We start from the raw sequence: 27147 nt of genomic DNA on the forward strand, positions 1-27147 counted from the left end.
GCACTTTTAACCATTTCTTATTTCTCTTTTTCTGGTGTTCATAGAGCATAGATTTGAGAGGGATAAAAGTTGCTGATAGAGGTCAGTAGGAAATTCCAGAAATTATATAGGTGAGGAAGGGATGAAGAAGAAAGGCTGGACAGACACAGAGACTGTCATAAGGGAGAGATTTCTGGATCAGGTGAGGAAAATGTAACAACATTACTGGGAAATCACACAAACAAGGAAGCAGCCTGGTGTAGATACTGAATACAAATACATGCCTCAAGACCCCACTGAGAAGCCCTGCAAAAGAAACAAAAAAGCTGACCTTGTTGCAATACGTATACTTAGAATACTTGTTGGATGACCATAGATAACTTTATTAAACAGTTAAATGCCCATTTAAACCACATTTCCTTTTTTATGGAAGCATCCCAATTCCAAGTGAATCACTGACTTTAAACCTAAGCACAACAACACAATTTGGGTATTTGATTTTTAACAGTGATCATGACCTTGAAAGTCTGGAAGACTTACCCATGGGGAAAAGAGATGGGAAAGTGAGGAGAAATTAGATGGCACAGTCATCATTTATTTTGGCTAAGGACTTCCCTGAATAATTTAGCAGTATTAACAGATGATGAGTTTTTGTTTTTTTTGTTTGTTTTTTTTGCTCCTTAACAACTCTGGAGGTAGGAAACAATCAGCAGGACATGGTTGCATAAAATAGTAAGGAACATCATTTTCTATTTTGTGGGCAGGCCATAAACGAAGCATTTGGTTTTGTAATATATCTAGACTTGAAACCTGGGATTTTGGAAAATGTCAAGTAACATATTCCAACTTATCTGGATTTATTGGAATTGGAGTTATCTTTTAAAGATGCAATTGGGCACAACAAGATACCCACAATCTGGAGTCTGGGGAAGAAGAACTGTTTCTGAAAATCATTTGAGTACAAAAAAGGGGGGGAAGAGGAAAGACCAACCTTTCTCAATTTTCAAATCACTTGTTAGAAACAGAATTATAATTAACTAATTATATCTGCTCTACTTTGACTGCATCACCCTAAACTGTGTGCTATATATTTAGTAGCTTTTCTCTTGTAGATAATTTCAGATTTGGGTTTTAACACCAAATTAGATTCCTTGATCTTGATTTCTAAAGTGTCACTGGAATATCCTCAAGGCATTTTACCTTACTAGCAGAATTACATAAGCCTTCTTCTCATGATTTATTGACATTTGAAATAGAATTAATTCCCCATTCACAGGAACTATCCCACATGGCATGTCTCTATGTTTGCTTTTCGGATCCTCTTGAGTACCCTGATCTCCTTCAGCTGCCTGTCTGGCTTTGGAGCAGACCAAGCTGTGGGCAGACAGGCTCTGGGGGATCAGTGTCTCCCTCCCCTCCCAGACTCCTTTCTGCAGGGGTGAGCACACATTCATTCAGCACTATTCTGCACTTGCGCATGGGCTGGATATGTCTTCAACTCTTAGCAAGTTTACCCACCTATTAACTGAATTTATGGCCTAGGTTCCAAGAGAATGAAAACTGCATTTTCCACCAGGTTCCACACCCTCTTATCAGTATACCTGGTACACACACAGCTTTGTTTTAACCTGTTAACTGCCATGTATCCGAAACAGAAATCATCCCCGTTTCTTCCATATGCGCTGGAATATTCACGAATTTAAGTTACCATAATTTTCTTTACAAATGGCTGGCTATTTTCCTTCCTTCCTTCCTTCCTTCCTTCCTTCCTTCCTTCCTTCCTTCCTTCCTTCCTTCCTTCCTCCCTCCCCTCATGATTTTACAGTGAAATTTTTCAGAAGTTACATGACATGTGATATCATTGCTTTGATGTTAATGTGTGATGTATTTATTATTGTCATTTGTGAATGAATTAATATATAAGCTATTGGGATCTCAGTAATTTTTAAGAGTTCTAAAGGGTCCTGAAACAAAATTTTGAGAACCACTACTTTAATCTAAGGGTCCTGACTCACTCAGGAGTTATGTATTGATCCCAATCATTGGAGTGGGCCCACCATCATTTATACAACATCCAGAGGAGAAAGTTATTTCTAATTCCATTTTTTTACTAGACAGGTGATTCAGAGAACCATACAGAGGGAAAATACTTGCAGTGCACAGGAAGACTCAAAATCTCTGTACAAATGTACTATTATATCTCTGTAACGATAATATATGTTCTCAGCAAACATAGGCTTTCAAAATCCTTTCTCTTATTGCTAGGTAGCAATTCTCATTGCTCTGTGGAGTCCCTTAGATTTGCATCTGCAAAGCTTTAATGTACACTAATATCGGGAAAGTAAGTGCCATTTCCATATCTGACATTTCTCGAGCCCAATTAAAATGAATAATGTGCAATGAACAGGTCCATAGTACATATAAATTTGTGAGTTCCTTCATTTGCTTTTGAGTCTAGAGATGGTGTTATGCAGCCCCAGCTTGTTTGGCTCAGTCGATAGAGCATAGGGCCGAGGGCCTAAAGGTCCCAGGTTTGATTCCGGTCAAGGGCATGTACTATGGTTGTAGCCTCCTCCCCAGCCTGGATCCTGGTCAGAGGGCGTGGAAGAGGTAACCAATCGATGCTTCTCTCTCACATTGATGTTTCTCTCTGTCTTTCCCTCTCTCTTCCACTCTTCTCTAAAAATCAATGGAAAAATATCCTTGGGTGAGGATAAAAAATAACAATAAAAAAAAATTAGAGATGGTGCTTTGCAAACTGCTTTGTTTAATGGGAAATTATTTTTGCACAGAAAAATTATTTAATCCAGAGCTAAACTGCAAACAGTTCTTACTGGTAACGTAGTCACTGAAAAGCTGATGGCTCAATTTTTCAAACATACCTTTAATTAAGCAATCTAAGTTTTTCATTTCTTTCAATAACCTCTACGCAACCAAAAGCATCAGACTGTTTTTAAAACAGTATGTCTCATCTGACATTCTGTTCACTGAGAGTCACTCTGGGAAAAACACTGAAGATGACCAAGTTGGATCTTGAAAGATGATATAAAATTGTCCAGGTGGAGAATAGGAAAGGGGGCTTTTCAGTAATTCCTTGACAGAAAAAAATGTAAGTCCTGGGGCATCTTAACTGACTTCTACATGAAAAGTACAACATCTATCAAAAAATACCAGCCATGCACAAATATTCCATTTGTGTTTACACTGGAGTGAGGGCTATAGAACCAATCTAATTTTGTTCAACAATTTCAGATTAAGAACGTGCTTTCAAAACTACAACACAGATTAGATGACTTCTAGTGCAGATTCAATGTTTTCTAATAACTGACATATATTCACAACTTTCATTCTAGGGGAATCAGATATAAATGTCATTCAATAATATTAACCCAGTTCCAAATAGTAAATTCCTCAGAGAAACAAAAAATGATTACTTTAGCTAAAACTATATACTTTCATAATGAAAGAGACCTAAAAGGTTATCTATATAACAACCTTCTTGTTAATACAGGAATCTCTCCTATGTCACCCCCTCCCTCCCAAAAATATGGTTAGTAAGCTGTCAATAATAAACATCCCTATCGCAGGAGGGTGCCCAAAGTTCTCTACTGAACAGATGAACTTCAGTTTCTGACACCTTGATGAACCCTCCTATTAAAAACAAGTTAATATAAAATATTTATTTTTAATCTCTTAAAAAATATATAAGCTAGCAAGAATGTATGAAATCCTGGATGGCCAAAAAACTAGTGAAAGTGGAAATACAGGAAGGTATGTATACACACTGAAACTGGTTTTTTTTTTTGAGCCTATTTGCCAAAACCAGGTGATCTCAACATTTGATTTTTACAATTCAACACCTGCTATGCATAAACCTTGACACAGGTGTAAGAGGAAAAATATCTGCATTGAGATTTTGTATCAACAGATTAGCCTACATTTGGATCTGCAATCTAAATTTACAAACTACTGTGATGGTCCAAAAACCCACAAGTCAATACTGTAAGTACAAACTTGGGCTGGGTGTCCCTAGGTGTCTGTCAAAAACAAAAGCAAATCTGCTATGGAAGAATAAACTTCAACTCAAAGCCTCAAACAATTTCTACAGATAAATTTCCAAGGAATATGAATTCATAGTCAAAAATCAAAAGCACAAACAAAGTCGAAGTATTATGAGCAAGAGCTAGCAGAAAGACAGTAAAATCAGACTTGGAAAGACTCAAACAAGTACCCACCCATTCCTCCCTGAAGCAATGGAGATTAAATGTAATCACTCTTTCACAGTTCAATTTATCTCATCTAGAAGCATCCACAGCTCCTTCCTTTCTCCTTTTTATAACAAGACTAGAGGCCCCGGGATCAGGCCTAAGCTGGCAGTCAGACATCTCTTTCACAGTCCGGGACCCCTCGCTCCTTACCGTGGGAGAGGCTCCCACCACCGGCGTTGTGCTTGCCAGCCGTGAGCCTGGCTTCTGGCTGCGTGGAGCTCCTCCTGTGGGAGTGCACTGACCTCCAGGAGGCAGCTCCTATGTTGAGCGTCTGCCCCCTGGTGGTCAGGGTGCATCATAGTGACTGGTCACTCTGCCATAACGGTCGCTTAGGCTTTTATTATATGGACTAGAGGCCCAGTGCATGAAATTCGTGCGTGGGGGTAGGTGGGGGGGGAGAATCCCTTAGCCCGGCCTGTACCCTCTCACAATCTGGGACCCCTCAGGGGCTGTCCAACTGCCAGTTTAGGCCCGATCCTGCAGGGATCAGACATCCCTCTTGCAATCCAGGACCGCTGGCTCCTAACCTTGCTTGCCTGCCTGCCTGATCGCCCCTAACCACTCGCCTGCCTGTCTGATCACCCCTAACCACTCTGCCTGCCTGCCTGATCCCCCCCAACTGCCTCTGCCTCGGCCCTTACCTGCCTGATCACCCCTAACCACTCTACCTGCCTACCTGATCACCCCTAACCACTCTGCCTGCCTGCCTGATCACCCCCAACTGCCTCTGCCTCGGCCCCCACTGCCACGACTTCATCTGGAATGACGTCTGGAAGGTCGTTCGGCTGTCCAGTCTAATTAGCATATTACACTTTTATTATTATAGATGTCAGTATCCTTTGCCATCTTGGCTGTTATCCTCTGCACATACCCTAGCTAATAAGTAACCTTTCCAAGTACTCCAGATGGAGTCAGAACTGCAGACAGGATGGGATCATCCATCCACTTTCCCTGATCTACACTCTGCTTCCATTAATAAAACTGGATACATAAACATTCTTTTTAATATTCTTGACTCCCCCTAATGCAATCCCATACATTTCAAAGCCACATTCATATAACATTGCTGAACCTAAGGCACAGCTCTGGGTCCCCAGGTAAGAATAGAGCATCCCTACCAGAATGCACTTAACATTTAGGAAGTGTGAACAAATCCAAAACCTCTCATTTTATCTCCAGGAGCTGCTGTCAAGTTAGATGGTATCCTCACCAAATCCTGAATTGATATGACTAGTTTTTCTGAAACTAAATAAAATAGTTCATATTTACCTTCTTTAAACAATGAATTTATTGGTTTGGATTCATAATTTCAATCTAAGATTTTTTTTTCATAACAATTCTTTTTCCCTTTCTTTTTTAAAATAATATATTTTTATTGATTTCAGAGAGGGGGAGAGAGAAACATCAGTGATGAGAGAGAATCATTGATTGGCTGCCTCTTGCACACCCCCTACTTGGGATCGAGCCCGCAACCCAGGCATGTGCCCTTGACCTGGGGCCCTTCAGTCCACAGGCCGATGCTCTATCCATTGAGCCAAACCAGCTAGGGCCTAAGATATTTTTGAATACTGATTCTATTCTCCAGTGTACTAGCCACCTTTTCTTTTCCAGCTTTAAATGATGATCAAATCTGAAAAATACTATGTCCTTATCCAAATTGGTAAGACCCTGAAAGGTATAGGCTGTGCTATAAAGCTTGAGACAATTCCATCAGGTTGACAATTCATTAGAAATACCATTCTCCTTGCTGTTAATTACTGTGTATCTCATTGGTCACTCAGAATTTAGGTAATTTTAAGCAGTTTGGAAATGCAAACACATTTAGCATGATTTTCTCCAGATTTACTGGGTTCCTTAATCTCTAAATTCTGATTATAGTTTTAAATATCTCTCCCTACCTTCTGTGGTTTAGTTCAACTAACTTTTACTCAGACCCTATTATGTGTGGGACACAGTGGTAGGCAGTGTGGATGTGAAAAGAGACACAGACCTTACCCCTAGACCTTCACAGTCTAGTCAGGAAAAACTGATTCATCCCATATAATAAAAGGCTAATATGCAAATCGACCGAATGGTGGAACAACTGGTCGCTATGACGCGCACGCACTGACCACCAGGGGCAGACACTCAACGTAGGAGCTGCCCCCTGGTGGTCAGTGTGCTCCCACCGGGGGAGCGCCGCTCAGCCAGAAGCCTCTGCAGCAGCACTAAGAAGCAGCGAGCAGGCGGGTGGTAAGGAGAGAGGGGTCCTGGACTGCGAGAGGGATGTCTGCCTGCCAGTTTAGCGCCACTCATCCCGATCAGCCAGCCGAGCAGCTGTGAACCTGCCCTCTGAGCGGCTGCTCCCACTGTGGGAGTGCACTGACCACCAGGGGGCAGCTCCTGCATTGAGCATCTGCGTGTCATAGCGACTGGTCAACTGGTTGTTCTGGCCATTCTGCCATTCGGCAGTTAGGCTTTTATATATATAGATTATCTACAATGGCATCAGAAACAACTTAAAAGTCTAACAATCAGGAAATGTTTGATGAATTATGTTGTATCAACACATGGATTATCTAGTCTACACTAATAAAAGAGAAACATGCAAATTAACCATCTCTCCGCCACTCTGCTACACCCACCAGCCAATCAGGAGCGAGTATGCAAATTAACCCAAATAAGATGGCAGCGGCCATGGAGCTGGAGCGAGCAGGAGGCTTGGGTTGACCCTGGCGATGGAAGAAGCCAAGCTTCCCGCCTGCCCTGGCCTGCCCTGGGCTCTGCTCAATGCTACAAAGTTTCAATTATAGAAGATAAATAAATCCCAGATACCTGCTTACAGCCCGACCTGGCCTCCACTCAAGGAGGGGCTGAAAAAAAAAGAAAAAAAGGAGAGGCTGGGAGTTTGGGTCGCCAGGGGGGTGACCAACCTGAAAATGGCCATCAGCCCCTCACCCAGGCTGGCCAGGCACCCCAGCGGGCCCCCTCCACCCTGAAGGGGCTGTGGCCAGCCTGCAAACAGCCATCAGCCCCTCACCCAGACTGGCCAGGTGAGGGGTTAGGATCCAGCAGTCCTGGATTGCGAGAGGGATGTCTGACTGCCGGTTTAGGCCCGATCCCTGTAAATCGGCAGTAGGACATCCTTCGAGGGGTCCCAGATTGGAGAAGGTGCAGGCTGGGCTGAGGAACACCCCCACCCCTCCGTACACAAATTTCATGCACCGGGCCACTAGTATTATTATATTATATTATCACATTCTATTCAATTTCTCCAAAATTTTAATTTCTCTTTATGTAAAATCTGAATTTTTAAAAATTTGATTTTGAATATTTTTTTCTAACACAGTAGATTGGGATGTAGGTTTAAATCCAGTTTTTTCTCAGTCTGTACCACAGCATGTAGCTTCAATATCTTATATATTTGTTCATTTGTTTATTACACATCTCTCCTACCTCATGATAGTGCAAGCACCACAAGAAAGAAATTTTATTGTTTACATATCCTGTGGGTCAGAATAATAGCTTGGAATATACTAGATGCTCAATAAATATTGTATTTTATGGAATCTAGGAAGCCATCATTTGGAAACTACACCATTATCTTATATACCACTAAGAACGAAAAGCACTGCCAATTAATTTGATACCTGCTGAGTTATTAATTAAAAGATGCACGTGTCTGAGTTGTTAAAATGTACAATAATATGCACCTTAACTTCAATGAATAAGGAATGGATAGGAGAATTGATGATCATATGATAATTATTTCCAAGGTTTAGCTAACATTTCATCTTAAATCAAATCAAAATAAAATCACCAACATTTATTAATTGCTATGTGCAGTATTCTGGTCAGGTACTTCGTCAAGCCATCCCTGACTATCCCCCATGCACGAATTTCATGCACCGGTCCACCAGTATTAAAATAATTGTGAAGACTAAAGGAGAAAATGTTTAGGATTTGATGTGACCAAAAAATACAGACTATAAAAATGCAAATAAAGGTTACCATTAGCTGAATAGTTTGAATATGCAAGGTACTATTTTAGGCATTTTGGTCACATTTCATATAATCTTCTTTCCAACATTCTGCAAGGAAAGTAATAATACTCCCCTTTTGCAGATGAAGATACTAGGGCAGCCGTGGGCAAACTATGGCCCGTGGGCTGGATCCGGCTCGTTTGAAATGAATAAAACTAAAAAAAAAAAAAGACCGTACCCTTTTATGTAATGATGCTTACTTTGAATTTATATTAGTTCACACAAACACTCCATCCATGCTTTTGTTCCGGCCCTCCGGTCCAGTTTAAGAACCCATTGTGGCCCTTGAGTCAAAAAGTTTGCCCACCCCTGTACTAGGGCAAGAAGAGGTTAAATGAATCACATAACTGGGAGTGAGACAGATATAAACCAAGGCATGACTCTATATGCTGTGTTTTTAGCTACAGTATTCTATCTCTTTTAGACTTACATGATAACTGCAACTAGCTACAACTATGGCATCAGGGACAAACACTTGAAGTTAATATGCAAATGTGAAATAAATGTGATATGGAATTAGGATTAACAGCAATTTAATTTTAAAAATCATCATCTTTAATGCTATATGATCTATTCGATGCAAACAACACAGATAATCAAGCAATGAACTCTTGATCTCCAATTCTCTCTGAGAAGTTAATTATATGTTTTTGGAAAGAGACCGGTCCAAAACTACTTCTAATTTCACTCTTTTCTGGCATTTTGAGTAAGAGAGAGAGTAAGCAGGTTTCAACTATCTGGGGGTGGGGTTCTTTTGCCCCCCAGCCAATACTTCTTAACATTGGTTTTCTAATCCAACTTTCATAGAATCCAAAGTGTCCTCTATTTCAATTTACAACATAGGGAAGGTGACAGTGGTCAGAATGCCATCTATGGTTTGCCCAAAAAAGGACTTAGGTTCTTCTAAAAGTACACAAGTACATCTTTAAGTCTTTTGAGTTTATTTGGTGGGAGATGACCATCTGCTGTGTTTACAGATTATATCTTCCAGATTACAGGTAGCATCCCTTCTCAATTGCATCACCTGTGTAATCACTGCGGAAGAATATTGCACAGGGGTTGGAGCAGAGCTAATTTTTTGTCAAGCCTTCTAAGACAGGAAAGCAAAGCTGGAAGCTGTTACAGACATGAACATTTTAGGGGGGGCAGAATGAGTATGGTGGGGAAGGAAGGATGTGAAACAATGCCCTGTAAATTTGATTTTACTGATACTACATCTCAGCCAGACCAGATTCAGTATGTGCAAAATGATTAATCACTGTCTCCCTGAGATATTCAAGGTCCTGCTGTCTATTCTCAGCATGAAAAAAATCTAACACTGAAATATGGCTTTCAGGCTTCTGTTCATTCTATACCCTTTTAATAAAGTGGAACAAAAAATTTTGCCTTGGGTTTGGCTGAGTTATGGGGTTTATCTCCTCTGTGGCAAAGCTTCATTCCTCAGCCCAATCACCAAACTGAGCCCAAGTCATACGAAGCCTGGTAGAGAAGGAAAAATGCTTGTGATGTACCTCAGGCATCGATTTATCAGAAACAATAATTGCTCCGAGAGACAGGTTTTCTCTTTATATTTATAGAAAAATAGGCACTGCAAAGAAAATTAATTTAGCTAATGGGCAAATGCTGATGGCTTTGTGTGACATACATGTTTCTGACAAACGTAACTAATGAATTACAACCTGCCTCCATCACTGCTGGGGGAGAGTGTAGAGAAAAAGGACAAATTCTTGGGGCATTACCTGAGGCAAAGACTCCAGTTGAGCCCCCACGTACCTTCTCTGCGTACTCGGACACAATCTGCTTGATCTCAGCCGAGCAGAGTCCCACGATCTGGCCCACAGAGCTTGCGGTGAGACGGCTCTGCAATCACAGGGAGGGTGTGTTCTCAAGACCATACCTTATCTTTCACAGAATTGAAAAACCTAACGCTCTGAGTATTACAGAAAAATAGGTAATATTCCCAGGGGAGAAAATAATTGGGCTTTTGTTTATGGATTCATCAACAAGGGAGAAAACAAGCCGTGGGACAAACGTGAACCCACCTTTCCACTTCCTGAGTCACTTGGCTACCTGGGCCAGATTCTCTTAGGACCCTGGGTACCTCTGGGAAGTCATTCTTCACCCTTTATACCCAATCCCGAGGTCTCTCTTCCTAAAGGTCACTACACAGAACCTGCAGGGAACTAGAGACTTAGGACCCAGGAAAAGAAGTACAAGTGGGAGAAAAAGAGGACTCTCAGGACTCCTAAATATTCTATCACAGGCCTTTCCTGCTTCCAAATAAATGATCCTTTCAAAGCTCTTGGTTAAACCTTCTGGAGAGGCCTTCTGAGAAGACCAACTCTAAATCTGGTATTCCATTTTCTACCTAGATGTTACAGGAAGGAAACAGAAGACAATGCTTCCTTTGGCATGGATTAACTCGTGGTTATGGAGAGGCAGGCTGAACCATGGCTCTTCCGCCGAGGCCCATATGGTACTGTCCCAGCAGGGACTCCCTGCTTCACAAGGGTCCCCCAAGTCTTCCTCCTAGAGGTCCCATGGACAGGAATACTATAAAACAACGGTTCTCAACCTGTGGGTCGCAACCCCTTTGGTGGTCGAACGACCCTTTCACAGCCGTTGCCTAAGACCATCCTGCATATCAGATATTTACATTACGATTCATAACAGTAGCAACATTACAGTTATGAAGTAGCAACGAAAATAATTTTATGGTTGGGGGTCACCACAACATGAGGAACTGTATTTAAAGGGCCAGAAGGTTGAGAACCACTGCTATAAAAGCTTCTCAAAAGAAAGATTCCTAGGAAACAGGAAACACTTGAGTGCTGAAAACACAAGGCTCTGAAGAAGGTAGTCCCTCAGGGAAGGGGCCCCAGAGAGCCAAGCAGGTTGGTTCCAAGTCCCCATCTCCACACCATATCCTCCCCAAGGATCACTCCCACCTCACCTCCTCATTTGCCATGGCAGTCATCTTGGTCATCAGTGACTGAATACGCTGCTAGGAGAGGAATGGAGAGAAGTAGTAGTGAGCAGATTTGTCCATGTAAGACTTACACAATTATGTCTAAACAGGTCTTTGTGGTGGAATCTAAGAGTTGTTTTATTGATCTCCTTTTATGGTTTTCCTCAAGAGAGGTGATAAAAGGAAACTGGAAAGGGTATGAAAGGCCACCTAACAGCAGCTGACTATGAGAAACACCTGGCCATTCTGGAACGCTGGGAAGGAAAGTGAAGTTTCTCCCCCAGATGATTTAAACAGAAACCTCAGGGGACCTACATGGGCCACATACCTCTTCAGCAGCTCGAAGCTCATCTTCCTCATGGGCATCAGTTTTTTCTGTAGCCGAGAGCCCTGTGGGAAGTGCCGTTTTCTTGTCCTCAGCCTGGAAAGGAAGATGCAAAAGCAGCTGAGCATCGGAGTTGGAGACTCAGTAGAGGAAAGAAAACATTGCAAAGAGGCATGAGTCTGTGAAAGAAAACACACGGATCTGGAGAGCTGACCCAGTCCCTGAGAAGAATGGAAAATCCAGACCCCTGGGCTTCCATTCCAACTGCAGAGCAAGCAGGTCTAACTTCAGGCCCTGGCCAATGCCTGTTCCCATTACTGAACTGCTTGCTGATTAATCCCTATCAGGCTGTACACATTTGCCTGACTTATCCTTACATTTTGATGGAGTCTTTCCTCTACTTTAATGCCTTCAAGAGCATATCGCTGCCTAAAGGAGTGTTGTTTTTTTTTTTCCAAACTGCCAGTTGAGACCTATCAGTGGGACATGAAAATAATTTAGGTACAACAAACATCTAAACAGATTAAATAAAATTTACAGAAAAGAAGAGATCAGAGTGCTTTGCAGGTAATCGAAGGTTAAGTACTGCTTTGTGCAAATGAAACTCAACAAAGTTTGAAAACCACTGGCCTAAAGGATAAAATTCTAACCTGCTTCACCTGGTGATCATGCTCCATATTCTGTATCAGGTCTCAGGCTTTAAATGGACCACACCACACTCAAAATACCTGGATTAACTACTGTTCCTCAAACATGGGCTGCAAGTCTTGAGTTCTTGGTTTTAATTCCATGTCTGTCATCCACCAGCAGGGTGACCTCAGGCTTACCTTCTCTGGATACCAGGGTCTTCTAGGGTTGAAAGGGAGGACTGGTCTCAAATACCCTTCTCAGATCATCCCAATGCTAGGATGCTTTTCTATAACAAGTCTACAATTGACTGTGGGGAACACCTTGAGCTCCCAACTGCTGGGTATATATCTACAGGGGACAAGACTTCCAGTTCAAATGTGCCATCTGACATTAAGACTGAAAAGACAAGCCAGATGGGAATGCTCATTTATGGGCATTTTATGATTTTTCCAATCATAATCAAATGATATTACTTCAGAATATAGTCATATGCATAAACATTCTTTTCAGACTTAAATTACATATCAAATTAAATGTATGCATCAAATTCTTATATACCAGATGCCACATGACATACTTAAATCCAGAAAATACCTTGTTTTGGAGGAAATAAATGTTTAGTTGAGTGAAAACCACAAATGTGGAAAAAATAAATAACAAGAAAACCAAAAAAGATAAAATCAGTGCATGACTGATTACTAATGAAATAATAATAACAATTAGATGTTTACTCTGTATTGGATCATTCTATATCCTTTACATTTTAATCTTTAAAACAGTGCTGCCCCCATTTTATAGATGCTATGAATTAAGGCACAACAATTAAGCATATTGTCCAAAGTCACATTGGAGAAGGGATGAAGTTAGCAGCAAATCCGGCTTTAGAACATGTGTTCCTAGTCACTGTCAGGGCTCTTCATGACTGAGATAGCAATTACCACAGTAATAAGAGGGAGGCTACGGTCAGGAAGGGCCTCCCAAAAGAAAAACTGAGAGATGCGAAAGCTAGACAGAGAATAATAATAGGTGTTTCATTGAAGAAAATCTGGGGATCAGATGAAGAATGAGAAAAAGGTTATTAATAGACCTCAAGCAGCAGGACTCTACTTTTTAAGAGGCCACTGACTTCTTTAGTTAGCACTTTATTCTTTTAATGGCAGCGGTTAAAAGCACAGGCTTTGATGTCATACACACCTGGATTCAGATTCTTATTATGGTACTTAAGGAGCTGTGTGATCTTGGACAAGTCACTGAGCCTCTCTGGGCCTCAGCTCTCTGATCCAAAAAACAGGAATAAGTATTTTACTCATAGAGTTGTTCAGAGGAATAAGTGAAAAAATACATATGTAACTCTGAACAAAGGGCCTGGAGCACAGTAAAGGTCTGGCACTGTAAGATTTATATGCATGCCATGCTGCTGGCATTAAGGATTGTTAATAAATACATAAATGATGAAAAATCTTTGCGACTGCTCTGTGAAGTTAGAAAAACCCATCTTGACTTACCTGATTTTCCTACCTAGTTACCTTAATACAGGCAGGCCTGTAATTTACGGTTATGTTCTATCTCACTGCCAGCATCCTGCTTCCACCTGTCTAGGGTCACTCTCACCGGATGAGGAATGCTCAGGTCACTGGTAGTAGACTTCACGTTCACACTTTTAGAATTATTAGAGCCCACAGGATTGACCCAGGGGCCATGACTTTCAATTACCCTCCATTTCTAGCCCCAGATGAGGCCATTGCGTCAGGTCCCTGGCCTGGGAGGCACATCCTTGCAGCCCTGGGGTTGCCCAAGGAACAGAGCCTGGTTGGCAGCAGCCCTGCCTTCTCACCCATGCTGGGCAGTCTGTCAGTATCAGACAGAGGCAAAAGGGAGGGTCACTTCCATCTCTCAAATTTTCTCTCCCATTATCTATGCTTTTCTTACCTTCTCTGTTTTGCTCTGGCGGCTAAATCCGTATCTCCTGCAGGCCACAAAAAAGGGGAGTTCAATTACTATTCAAAAATCACATTAAGTCTGTCAAATGTAGTTTAGTTGAATTTTTATATAAAAAGCTAATTTAGGCTATTTGGTGTCAGGAGAAAATATTTTAAGTGCCCAAACCACAATATATTCCACTGTTTTTGAATAAAGAGCCAGCCACCCTATTCGCCATATAAATGCTTAAATGGGAGCTCAGTACAGAGTGCGACATTCCCTTTAAGTGCATTCTCTTTACTCTTTGAAGAAGAAACTGTATTTCAGATTTACAATTTAAGCTAAATGTTTTGAAAATATCTGTATAAACAAATGTGGATGTATTGCTCAAGCTAAACACGCTCTCTAAAGGCGACTTGCACAATCTCCAGTCCAGCCCATTTTTTTCTCTCAAGCATACAGAAGCATTTTGCCAGTAATATTGTGTTCACATCACTCAACTTTAAATTCAAAGACATTCACAAATGCACTTTAATTTAAATTAGTTTATTTTCTGGCTCTAATTAATATCTATGTTTTCTTTATAGCAAGTATAACAATGCAAAACCGTTCAACATAAAATAAAAAAGCATGATGAAAAATACCCAACCTCACTTACCTGTAAATAGTTTTTAAGGACATAAAAATGACAAGCAACCGTTAAAAAAAAACCAACACAAATTAAGGGCTCCTACTCTGCTCTCGCTCATGCCTTATTTAATAGATCACTGTGCTGGCCTCTTACCTGCTCTCTGGCCTCCAGCCTCACTCTACTCCCACTACTCCCCATTCTTATCCAACTGCCCACTGTCCCTCAGGACAAACTGGACCTCCTGGGCACTCTCATTAGGGCTTCCGTTCTATGGCGCTGCCTAACAACCATTTCGCCTCATCTCCTGCAAAACACCTTATGTGCTCTTGTACATCCATTGCCTGAACAGAGAACTTTACACACACTGTGCTGTCCTCTTCTCTCCCACTTTCCTATTCACTCCCCACACCTCAGCTCTAAAGCCACTTCTTCTCCAAGCATCCTCATGCACAGACTCTCTGCCTTGGATCTGCACATGTTCCCCCACTTCCTGGATATTTGCATGTCTGCATCCTTCTCCTGGAGGGCATTGATGCTACTTTTACTAGTACATTTGGTATTTCCAATGTATGTTGAATAAATAAACTAAAAAAAGTGCAAGAAAACACTGAAAGCCAAAGTATCACCTGACCATGCAATAAGATTGTCATACTATTGGAGAAACCACAAAGTCACTGCTGGGCACAACATTCCCATCCATTAGGCATACATCTATAGACCCAAAGTGCAGCGAGGTTAAAGGTGGATTAGCTACCATATTCTATAAAGGACTTCATGGCAGATTCTGTGAATTGGCTTAGTCAATATCTATTGCATCTTTCTACAGTGGGGAGCCTGGAAAACAAAAAACTCTATGTTCCGTACTCCCTATACCTAGCATGCAGAATGCTGGTTAGGCTCTACCAATCAGGTACATTTGCTGGAATTTTGAATGTGTAACAGTTACATGAGGTGAGAGGAAGGTCATAAAAGATTCACTGTGTGGTGTGGATCACAGAAGCAACTTGGTTTGGGGGCCAGCAGCTGTCACAGTGGCTTCCTGATTTTGGCAGAAGTGGTGTGATATTTTTTTTCAGCAGCTGCAGCACCAGCTTCCCAATTCCTCAGGCCTCGAGACAGCTTCCAATTCATAAAGTACACACCATCATCCTTAGAGGCCCAGTTCCAATGTGATGCTTGGGAAATGACCCTGGCTCAGCCAAGATTCTGTGTTTTAAGCCCATGGATCCCAGTAATCAATCCCAATATATAGGGTAGGGTTCCTAGGCCTGGCCGGTGATCAAAGCCAATCTGTGGGGCGATGGCGGGGGAGGGAGGAGGGATGGGGTCCTGCTGGCACCCGCCTTGGCTTGTGGCCTGGCACCACCTGCTCACCGGCCCTGACCTGGGGCAGTTCCTGCATTGAGCGTCTGCCCCCTGGTGGTCAGTGCGTGCCATAGCAGCCAGTCGTTCGGCTGTTTGGTCGATTTGCATATTAGGGTTTTATTATATAGGATAATAGCCCATTATGGATAAACCACATTTTGTTTACCCATTCATCAGCTGATGGATATCTGTGTTGTTTTGTTTTGACAACTGTGAATAGTGCTATTATGAATATTCATGTACAGCTTCATTCACTTTTGTATCCCCAGCACCTACTAAAATGCCTGACACATAGTAGGTACTCAATAAATGTTTGCTGAATGAAGAGTCCAGATGATTTTTCTAAAAGCTTCCTTCTCCATGTGACATTATGGGAATGCTTCCATTATGACAAAGAAGAGCTAGCTGCCTTCAGTTGCCTATTAATGCATGCCTCATTGTGTGCACTAACTACTCTTCCAATGGTGTTTAAGCTTCACCAGAACATGATATTCCCTTTGTGGCCCATCATCCCTCACAAAGAGCAGGGGGAATTTCAATTTACTTCTATACAGAAGCATTTACTTCTCTTTATCCTCTCCCTAGGTATGCTGCTCTCTCCTACAACCCCTCTTTCCTCTTGCCCAGTCAGGCCTACCCTTCCCTCTCTAGAGCCAACTGAGTTGCAGTGCCATATGCTCAATCTGCTCCTGCCTTCCCCTTGGCTAGCTCTGACTTATCAACTTTGCTGATGTCCTACAATGTCAGCATCAACAGAGCTCCAGCCCTCTTACCTAAACCTAGTAGTTGTCTTTAACATCAAGGATGTACATCTTCTAGAATACTAGTAGCATACTCCAAAAGAAATATAATGAGAGCCACATATATAACTTTAAATTAGTAGATTCATATACTCTGACAATAATGAAACATATTCTAATAACTAAGTCAAGCATGGATTTTAAAATTGAAAATGAAAATTCTGTTCGTAAGCCACACTAATTACATTTCAAGTGCTCAATACCCACATGTGGCTAGTGGCTACCTTAACCGAATGTCACAGTTCTAGAAAACAAACTAACCTTCAAGAACAATTGCCCCAGGACAAATTAAGACGTATCAATCTATCTGGAATTTGAACAAAACAGGGGCATAAGAAAGCCTTAAATACTAAGGACTGTGAACTCTGTTCTTTGTTCATTCAAAAAGCATTTACTATATACCTTCCATGAGCATAAATAGGCCTCACTATCATATGGGACACACTAAGTACAGAATGACTTCAAGGCAACTCAAAATTAAGCCTCAAATAGTGTGGAATAGGCTAACTCCAGTATCCTAGTGATTGGGCTTCAAAATTGCACTTGCAAGTCAATATACTGCATATAAAATGCATTTCCCCACAGTGGCAGTTTTGTATTATGGTTAAGTATTTAAGCTAGCTTCTAAAAGTTGATTGGGACCATAATAAAATAAAAATATTATACAGTTGCAATTCTGTTTACGTCTAAAATAAAAACTATGAATCTTGTTTTTCCAACACCATAACATTTAAACAAATATAGCCAAACATGTTTTTAATAGACACACAATCCTTAAGGCCTTCAGTATGACTGACCAGGCTCAAAGTCCAGACTTGTTTGAGCAATGAAAGTCAAAAAGGGGGAGGAAAAAGCTGGAATGCTGACCTCAAAGCCAGGTGCACTGTGGGCCTAGGCCAGTGGTCGGCAAACTGCGGCTCTTTGGCCCCTTGAGTGTGGCTCTTCCACAAAATACCGACTTCTGCCCATGGGCCACGAAGTTTCAATCACACTGTACGTGCATGCCCGCACATGGAATTTTGTGGAAGAGACACACTCAAGGGGCCAAAGAGCTGCATATTGCTTGCGCGCTGCAGTTTGCCGACCACGGGCCTAGCCTGATGAGTGACAAGAATACTAATGAAAGATGAGGCATTTGTATTTCTAGGTGGGAATGAGTAATTAGGGGTGCACAACAGTGAGGGGAGAGGCAGGATGGAGCATGAGTCTCAGAATCACCAAGGGCCAGCCTGCTTGAATGGGAAAGGGAAGGAAGACTGTTAAGACTTCCAATAAAAGGGCTAGAGCAGTGATTCTCAACCTTCCTAATGCCGTGACCCTTTAATACAGTTCCTCATGTTGTGGTGACCCCCAACCATAAAATTATTTTCGTTGCTACTTCATAACTATAATTTTGCTACTGTTATGAATCGTAAATATCTGATATGCAGGATGTATTTTCATTGTTACAAATTGAACATAATTAAAGCATAGTGATTAATCACAAAAACAATATGTAATTATATATGTGTTTTCCGATGGTCTTAGGGGACCCCTGTGAAAGGGTCGTTCGATCCCCAAAGGGGTTGGGACCCACAGGTTGAGAACCACTGGACTAGAGGGAGGCCTAGTCCTAGGAGTAATGAGTATACAGAGACAAAGATAACTGAAAGGGAGGCTTAGGAATCTTCATTTGAATCTAAAGATCATATTTAAGGGAATTTTAGAACTGAAAACTGCTGCTGCTACTGCTATTGCTGGGGCCTAATAGTTAACACCTACTGTTTGCTACAGAGGACAAACTGTTGAAAGCTCTTCATATAATTATGTAACCCTCATTTAGTGGTAAAGATCCCCATGCAGTGGGAAGTACTGAATAGAACTGTGAGGAAAGAGACTCATAGCCAGAAAGGAGGGAAGGGGACTTCTCCAGAATGGGGAATAAAACACACACTTGTTGGGTCTTTAAGTTTTATCCAGTTTGCTCTGTCAGTTTAATAATCACTGTCTTCTTATTTAGTCTCAGACCAAAAAACAAAGACTGGGCCTGTCCTTCTAAAACTAAGAGCCAAACTCTCATTGGAGGCTCAAACAATAATATTGTAGATAATGATAATGACATGTTTTTGGACCCCAAGAAACCTGATTGCAAGTCCTAGTTTGAGACTCTTAATAGTTAATAGTTGACCTTGGAAACATTATTTTTTAAACTTTCTGAATGCTGTCTTTATCATTCTCAGAAAGGAACATAAACTAAATAAATTATAAAAATGTAATCAGAATTTTTCTTCCCCATCTCTCAAAAACTCACCATTCCTTACCAGCAAAGCTATAAAGAAAGCAAAATAATCCCTCTCCTAAAAAACAAAACCAACAAGCCCTCCATCCTACCTACCTAGGCTTAGAAGGCATGACCCCACCAACAGGAACTAAGATTGGTATTGAGACATTGTTCTTTCTTACACTCCAAATTTGCGAGGAGTCACAAACAAAACCTTGCTCCCTTCCCTAAAGAAAGACAAGCTAGACTCTGCCTCACACTGGCCCAAACACTCCTGAGAATGAGCAGGAATGTCCTAAATTTACCTAGGATAACAACTATCATCTATGACATATGCAAAAGATCCAATGTGAAACTGATAGTTTCAAAACAAAATAGAATATTAAAAGTTGTCAGCATGGTCTCCATGAGGTGGACAACTCACTGAATCTGACTCCTTTTCAGCCCCAAGAATGTTGGCGTTTCCATGATAATGGGCCAATTGAAGTATGAACAATACAAACTAACATAAGCCACAACATTCCCCTAAGTCAGCGGTTCTCAACCTGTGGGTCGAGACCTCTTTGGCAGTCGAACGACCCTTTCACAGGGGTAGCCTAAGACCATCCTGCATACATTACGATTCATAACAGTAGCAACATTACAGTTGTGAAGTAGCAACGAAAATTTTATGGTTGGGTCACAACATGAGGAACTATATTTAAAGGGCCAGAAGGTTGAGGACCACTGCCCTAAGTACTCCTTGGCTCTGGAACATGAGGCCACAAGCAGGTGCCTCTCCAGCTCTGGCTCTCCCTGAGCAGTGCAGCCTCACCTGCCCACCTGCAGCTGGGGCTTGGCTAGAAAGACCCATCATAGTACCTAGGGCATGCAACCTGCCCAATCGCAAAGGGCACAACTCAGAAGTGCCCCACATTTGTTTTTTTTTTTGGTATCTCAAAATTCTTAATATTAATCATTATTAATAATTCTTAACAAGGGGCCCTGCATCTTCATTTTATACTGGGCCATGCAAATTATGTAGCTGGTCTGATGATGCCTCTCTCAGAAGAGTTCAAGTCACAGCAGCAACTGGTGAGCTGAGCAGGCAGCCATCACACCCGGCTTAGGGCCAGAACTAACAGCTTCCTTTGAATGAAACAGACTAGCTTCATTCTCAGGAAGGAAGGACCTGACCCCACACAATCCCCTCAAAAATAAAAAACATAGCAATAGCAATTCCATTTGAAAGATGGAATACTTAAGCCAATTAAGCCTAGTATCCTCTGGTTCTCTCCAGGACCTAGAAGAGGAAGCCATTAGAGGCTCACTCAGGGAGATGCTAGTGGCAGTGCTGTTAGTTCCAGCCACCCGGTGGGTTGGGTTACTCAGCAGAGCAGTACACAGCAAACACTCCCAGCATAAAGGAAAGAAACCAAGGAGACATACTCACATCAAGGAGTCAGTTACCCTAAGTAGAAAATGCAGGACATAAATGAAGATTAATACCCAGTGTCAACCAAAAAATTCAATGGGGAGAAGTACTTCCTTATGTGCATGTGTAATTAGTAAAAACTGAAGATATAAAATAATAATTGTTTTTTTAAAATAACTAGAATGTTTTTAAAAAGTGACAAAACTACTTCTAAATTCTTTATTTTCCTAGTCAGGACAATTCTTCAAAGGAAACCAAAATTATTATTCTAACACTTAAAGTAAAACTGTTCAAAACTCTTTAGTTTACCTGAAGATTTTATCAAATGGCAGAGATCTGAAGGGCAGACCACCCCCAGCCTCCACAAATCCCCAAACTCCCAACCCCCAAGGAGAGTGGAGCTAGGGCCCACAGTTACACACACTCCAAAAGAGGAGTTTCAAAGACTAGGCCTCTACCATCACCAGGGAAGCAACCCCCAGAAACTTGGGTAATTCAATACCAGAGAGAAAAGTTCCAGATGCTGGAACACTTAGGCCCAAAATAGTAAATTCAATCAGGTAAAAGTCAACCAAGCTAATTCCAATGAAGAAATTCAAAATAGCTTTTCTTTTCAGTGGTTTTATAAAATAGGCACTGTAGTCAGGGTCCCATTCATACCTGCCATATTCCAAAAGTGTAGCATGGATTCGAGATTCTTCATCGAGCAGCTCCTCTGCTCCTTGTTGCCGTTTGTATTTCCGACGGGGCTTGTAAACATCCTAAGAAGTGTACGAGACAGAGGAGTCACTGAGTGTGAAAGTCTCTCACACGGAACTGGCTGCTGAATGCGAACATCCAATCAGGGAATGAGTCTTGTCCCCATCACAACAGCAGGTACTCAGGGGAACTGCCTTCAAGGACGCTGCTCCTTCAACTTTTATATAAGTAACCAATATTTCCACCCAGTCTATTGCTTGTCAACTTTGTTATAACTTGGTGTTTTTTGCCCTAAGACATTTTAATCTTTTATGTAGTCAAAATCATTACTTTATAGCTTACTTCCTATCCAGGGATTGTGGAAAAAAGTTGTCTGTTACTTTTACAGGCTACATTTAGCCTTTTCATCTATTCATATTTTGAGTGGGAGTAGGCATAGTGAAAGGTAGGGATCTAGCTATTTTTTTCTGAATGGAAAATTAAGAATCCCAACATCATCAATTTAAGTCCATCCTTCCCGAGATTTGAAACACACACACACACACACACACACCCCTACCTACCTTCTAAACAAGTATATGGCATGTAGTAGTATGTACTCCATTAATGTAGGTCTTCACCCCCAGATGACCTGGGTTGTCATTCTACCCTAAATGAATGCTCTTGACTGACAAGCTGGCAGTCAAATAATACCTTAGCAATATTTGCTCAGGCCTCTGGGTCCAGGTAGATAGTTGTTTATACAAGCAATGTATTCTAGTTGTGTGTCCCTGGACCTTGCTTCTCCGCTAGGAGAGTTCACCTCATCTATTTTCTACCTGGACATCATCAGGTTTCTCCAGATAGTGACATTTTTATTCTAATTAGAATTGTTTCCTCCTTGATAATTGTTTCCTCCTTGACATTATTTTAGTTTTTATTATGAAATATTTCAAACAGAAAAAAATTCTTTCTGTAACATATACTATATAATTTCAACAGTTTTGTGGAAAAGGGATAGAATATGGTGTGAGATGATGCTAGAGAGTTGTTCTTATAGCTTGCTACCACAAATATTTTCTGGTTTGCTACTGGTGTCTACACGAACAGGAAGCTATAAATAATATAAAACAGATTTATGGGGAAATGAAAACTATAATGAACCCATATAACGTCAGTTACTGCATATGTTTTAATTTCCACTGAGCTCTACTATTATAGCTCTACTATTATAGCAGTACTATATTATTGGGCTTAACTGCTTTCTTCCTTAGTTACCATTGATAGCATCAATGACCCAAGACAGGAAATTGAATTCTTTGAAAAAAAAAAAGAAAAAAAGATTGAGTCCAAAACAATAGTATACTGAATCAACAACAGCTACTATGACCTTTTATTCTTCCAAACAATGACAATTTTGGATTCTGTTTAATTATTCCTTTTACTTTAAAGCATCTCATAAACATTTTGCAAATTATAATTACCCTGAGATAGAGGCAAGGCAGATGCTAGTCTCTCCACTTTACTTTTGAAGAAGCAGAGATTAAATAATGTTCAGGATTGCCAGGAGAATATTGGGCCTGGTTCTAGGTACTCTGCTGGCCCCAAGGTTTTCCCATTACACTTACTTGGTTCTGATGGGCATTCTAGTCACCCACCTGCCATTTCAGCTGAGCCCTCTCAAGAGACTCTCTATACAATATGAGACTGCACATGAATCATTACAATCACTTGGACCTAATAATAATAGTAAAACTGACCTAAAAGCAGAGGTTCCAGACCAACCAAAAACTATTGCCAAGTCACCCTGTAAAGCAACAGGAATCAGGAACACTGATGTCTAGTCCTGTCTCGTACTAACTAGCTGCATGACCTTGGGAAGGTTCCCTCAATGGGTCTGTTTCCTCATCTATAAACTGAGGACTAGATTAATAGTTCTTGAAGGAGACTCCCCGTCTCACAATCTTTATTATTTTAATCCTGTAAAGATACTGACTTGGGCCCTAGCTTGTTTGGCTCAGTGGATAGAGTGCTGGTTCAAGGATCGAAGGGTCCTGGGTTCGTTTGTGGTTAAGAGCACAAACCTTGTTTGCAGGCTCCAACCCTGGCCCTGGTCGGGGCACATGTGGGAGGCAACCAATCGATGTGTCTCTCTAACATCTATGTTTCTCTCTGTCACTACCCCTCCCATCCACTCTCTCTAAAAATCAATGGAAAAATATTCTTGGGTGAGGATTAACAAACAAACAAACAAACAAACAAAAAAGATACTGACTTGGTTAACATAATCCCATCAATAATATAAAGTGAGATTAATAAAAAACAACCACACACCCATGCTTTACACAGTTGTGCTCTTACAAAGGCATGCAAAATCAACTTATATTTTGCCATTAACAGGAGTAGCAACAGTAATGGCTATTGAATGCTAGGTATGTGCCAGGCATTCAATACCTGTGTGGGCTATGGCCACCTCATGGTCCTATCTTTTTACTTGATGAGCCCCTGATCTGTGGAATCCCTGACAACTGAAATGTCACTTTCACCTCAGCTCCTAGAGAGCAGTGTGGTTCGTAGTGAGTCCTCAATTAGTCTTACTAAATGAAGACATGGAGTCAGGCAGACGGAGCTTAGTCCTGACTCCATAATTTACTACCTGTCTGACTTGGGGCAAGTTACTTTAACCTCTGTGGCTTCCCATCTATAAAATAGGTATAAGCAGAGTGGTTGGGAAGGTTAATTATTTAACAATACCTGGCATACAGTAAGGGCTAAGATACATATAAATGGGTATTATTAATAAAATGTGCTAATATTATTTTACTATGTTGCACATTTATATTTTATGTGCTGTATGAAAAGGCCCTCCACATGGCAGAACACACTGGAGTAGTAACTTTAAATCACATTGTCTCTTAGGTGATCCAGTAAGTTCAGCAAAGCATTTCCTTTCAACTGGACTTGAAGCTTTAAGAAGTCTTTTTTTTTTTTTTCCTGTTCCCTCTATAAAATTCTAAGCATTCCCCAAAATGCTCAATGAACAGTAACTGAATACCTTTTGGGGCTTTGGGTAAAAATTCACAGGCACTCTTCACTCAGGGTTACAAGGGAGTCAGACCCTGCCGCACAGGACAGATCTTCAGGAACATGAGAGGCTGCCAGCTCCGAAAAGGAAGTAGGCTGTCCAACGTCATACTAAGTGAGACAAGTGAGCCATCACGCTGTGAAAGTGGAAGGCGGTATGGAGAGGCCTGCCTTGGGTGGCAATAGTTTCATTTTCTTATGTCCTTTGAAAATACCACCTTCCCTGAAGCAGGCCTTTTACAGACAGCTAGCTACTGTGTGAAAGGAGATGTGGCGAAGTCAAGGAGGTAACACATTTCAAAGAAGAAACAGAAGTACTGAGGATAATCCCTAGAAGGAAGAAAAATGAGGCCAAAAGGTGATAAACTCAAGTTACAGTTCACGACAGCTTTTCTGCCTGGCAATCTGGCAAAAGGTACTAACAGCCTTAGGCTTAAAACCTTTGACCCAATTCCATTTCAAGGCAGGTATTCTAAGTAAATAATTAAAGATAAAAGAAAAAAGGAGCTATGAGGATGTCCTACATCATGCCCTCCCCAAACTAAGCTAATTAAATTAGTAACACACAATGAATAATTTACAGACACTAAAAATGTGAAGGAGGTATATTTATTGGTGCAAAGATAGCCCAGCTTATATGAGCAAAATAAGACTGTACCAAAACAGAATATCCTATATAATAAAAGGCTAATATGCCAATAGACCAAATGGCAGAATAACTGAACAACCAGTCACTATGACGTGCACTGACCACTAGGGGGTGTGTGTGGAACATGGTGGATGTTGGCTGCTGCAGGATGGTGGAGCAGGTGAGTGGGGGCACCAGACCAAGCCAGGGCGCTGGTCGCGGTCATCAGAGTGAATCTCTGCTGGCTACTGAAAATTCTTTGCTCCTGCATGCCATGGTCCTGCCCGGCACTTGCACCTGCTGCTGGCACCGGCCCCACTTGCACCCTCTACTGGCACTGGAGCCGCCACTCGCACCCACTGCCAGTGCTCGGCGCCAGTCCCGATCACTTGGCGCCATCAGTGGGTGTGAGCAGTAGTTGCCGGCCCTGATCACCTCTGAGGGCTTCTTCACCTCCCCCTGCTCCTGAGGGGCGATTGGGGCAGCAGCCGCCGCTCGCACCTGCTGATGGTGCTGGCCCCACTCGCACCCATTCACTCCGGCCCCAATCACTCTGCACTGTCAGCGGGTGTGAGTGGGGCCGGTGCAGTCAGCGCATGGGAGTGGCAGAGGCGGGAGCGGGGCTGCGGGTAGACAGGGGACTGGGGCTGTGCCAGGAGAGGCCGGGCGGGGGCGCAGAGGATGGGCCGAGACCCGCCCCTGGGCCTACTGCAGCCTCACAGCCCACAGTTCCTTTCAAGGTGCACAAATTCGTGCACTGGGCCCCTAGTACAGTATAATACTGTTTTTCTTTTTTTGCGTTTTCTAATTCTCTATATTGATATCCATAATTCTGTATTTCCTACTTAGAGTATCAGTGATTATCCCTGGCTGGTGAGATCATGGGTGATATAGCTTTGTACTTTTCCTCAGTTTCCTAATTTTTCATTATTATTAGTAGTGCTAGCATAAAAGAAAATAAGTTCTTTAAAAACAAAAAATCATGCACCAAAAAAAATGGATGGGCTATATGACCAAGGACGAATGTAAAAGATGGAACAAGTCCTATAAGGTTGGCTAAAGACAAGAATAAGTTACATGCTTTGAAAAATATTAAAATGTTTATAATTTATTTATTTATTTATTTTTTAAAATATATTTTATTGATTTTTTACAGAGAGGAAGGGAGAGAGATAGAGAGTTAGAAACATCGATGAGAGAGAAACATCAATCAGCTGCCTCCTGCACATCCCCCACTGGGGATGTGCCCGCAACCCAGGTACATGCCCTTGACCGGAATCGAACCTGGGACCTTTCAGTCCGCAGGCCGACGCTCTATCCACTGAGCCAAACCGGTTTCGGCTATAATTTATTTTTTAAGAAGAGGTTATTTCTAAGCAAGAATAAGTAAACACCTGCTGGTTGAAGCACAATGGTATTATGTTAATTGATGAAAAAAGAAAATACGACAACTTCCATTTGGCAAACATTCTCCAGCTGGAGAAAGGGTCTTCAAATGGGAACAGTCAGAGTAAATGTCCTATAAATGACTTCTGAGGTGGCAGCGGAGCTCCCAATCACTTGGGTGATGTGTCTGAGTCTCTGGGACCCAGATGAACAACAGCCCAGAGTCCTAAAGTCAAGAACAGTATTGCAAAATTGGTGCCAAGATATGTGGGGAATCAGAGAGCAGGTAAGGAGGGAGAAAACTGGACAAGTACCAACATCTATTGTGTCAGAGGAGTCAGTTATAAAATCAAAATCTGCTGCCTGTTCCTAACTCTGCAACTATGTAGGGAATTACTAGCCCTTCTGAGCTTCAACTACCTAATTATGAAATGCAAATAATAATATATAACTCCCGGAGTGTTGGTGAGGAATTAGGCACTCAATCAATACACGGATGCTGCATACATTTTATGGCTGGGCCTAAAAACTAGGGACCTGTATGTTAGACCTTACTTTAATCCTTAATTTAGCATTCACAATTTAAACTTTGAATTTTAGGCTAGTCAATAAGTTGCAGGTAAGAAATTCTGATGAGGCACCTGAAAGGAGACTGGGAAAAGACTGAAGGAATAACCCATTCAGAACCTGAGACTTCCAAAGAGCCACAACTTCTGGTTACCTAGGAAAAATTTCATTCCCTTTACTGAGGGAAGGATCCCCCTTGGGAAGAGTGACAACCAACAAAAA

General features: G+C 41.6%; 1 protein-coding gene across 1 annotated transcript in view; it reads right to left on the reverse strand.

The window, feature by feature from the left end:
- Positions 1-27147, reverse strand: part of CCDC93 (coiled-coil domain containing 93) — a 75008-nt gene that overhangs the window by 35179 nt on the left and 12682 nt on the right. The window contains exons 6-10 of the mRNA XM_014531715.1: positions 21243-21343; positions 14122-14158; positions 11566-11658; positions 11223-11273; positions 10043-10129 (exon numbers count right to left, since the gene is read on the reverse strand). Of these exons, the coding sequence (XP_014387201.1) occupies positions 10043-10129; positions 11223-11273; positions 11566-11658; positions 14122-14158; positions 21243-21343 (369 nt within the window). The remainder of the gene's footprint in view (positions 1-10042; positions 10130-11222; positions 11274-11565; positions 11659-14121; positions 14159-21242; positions 21344-27147) is intronic.

Source organism: Myotis brandtii, unplaced genomic scaffold, assembly GCF_000412655.1.
Source record: "Myotis brandtii unplaced genomic scaffold, ASM41265v1 scaffold824, whole genome shotgun sequence".
Lineage (NCBI taxonomy): Eukaryota > Metazoa > Chordata > Mammalia > Chiroptera > Vespertilionidae > Myotis > Myotis brandtii.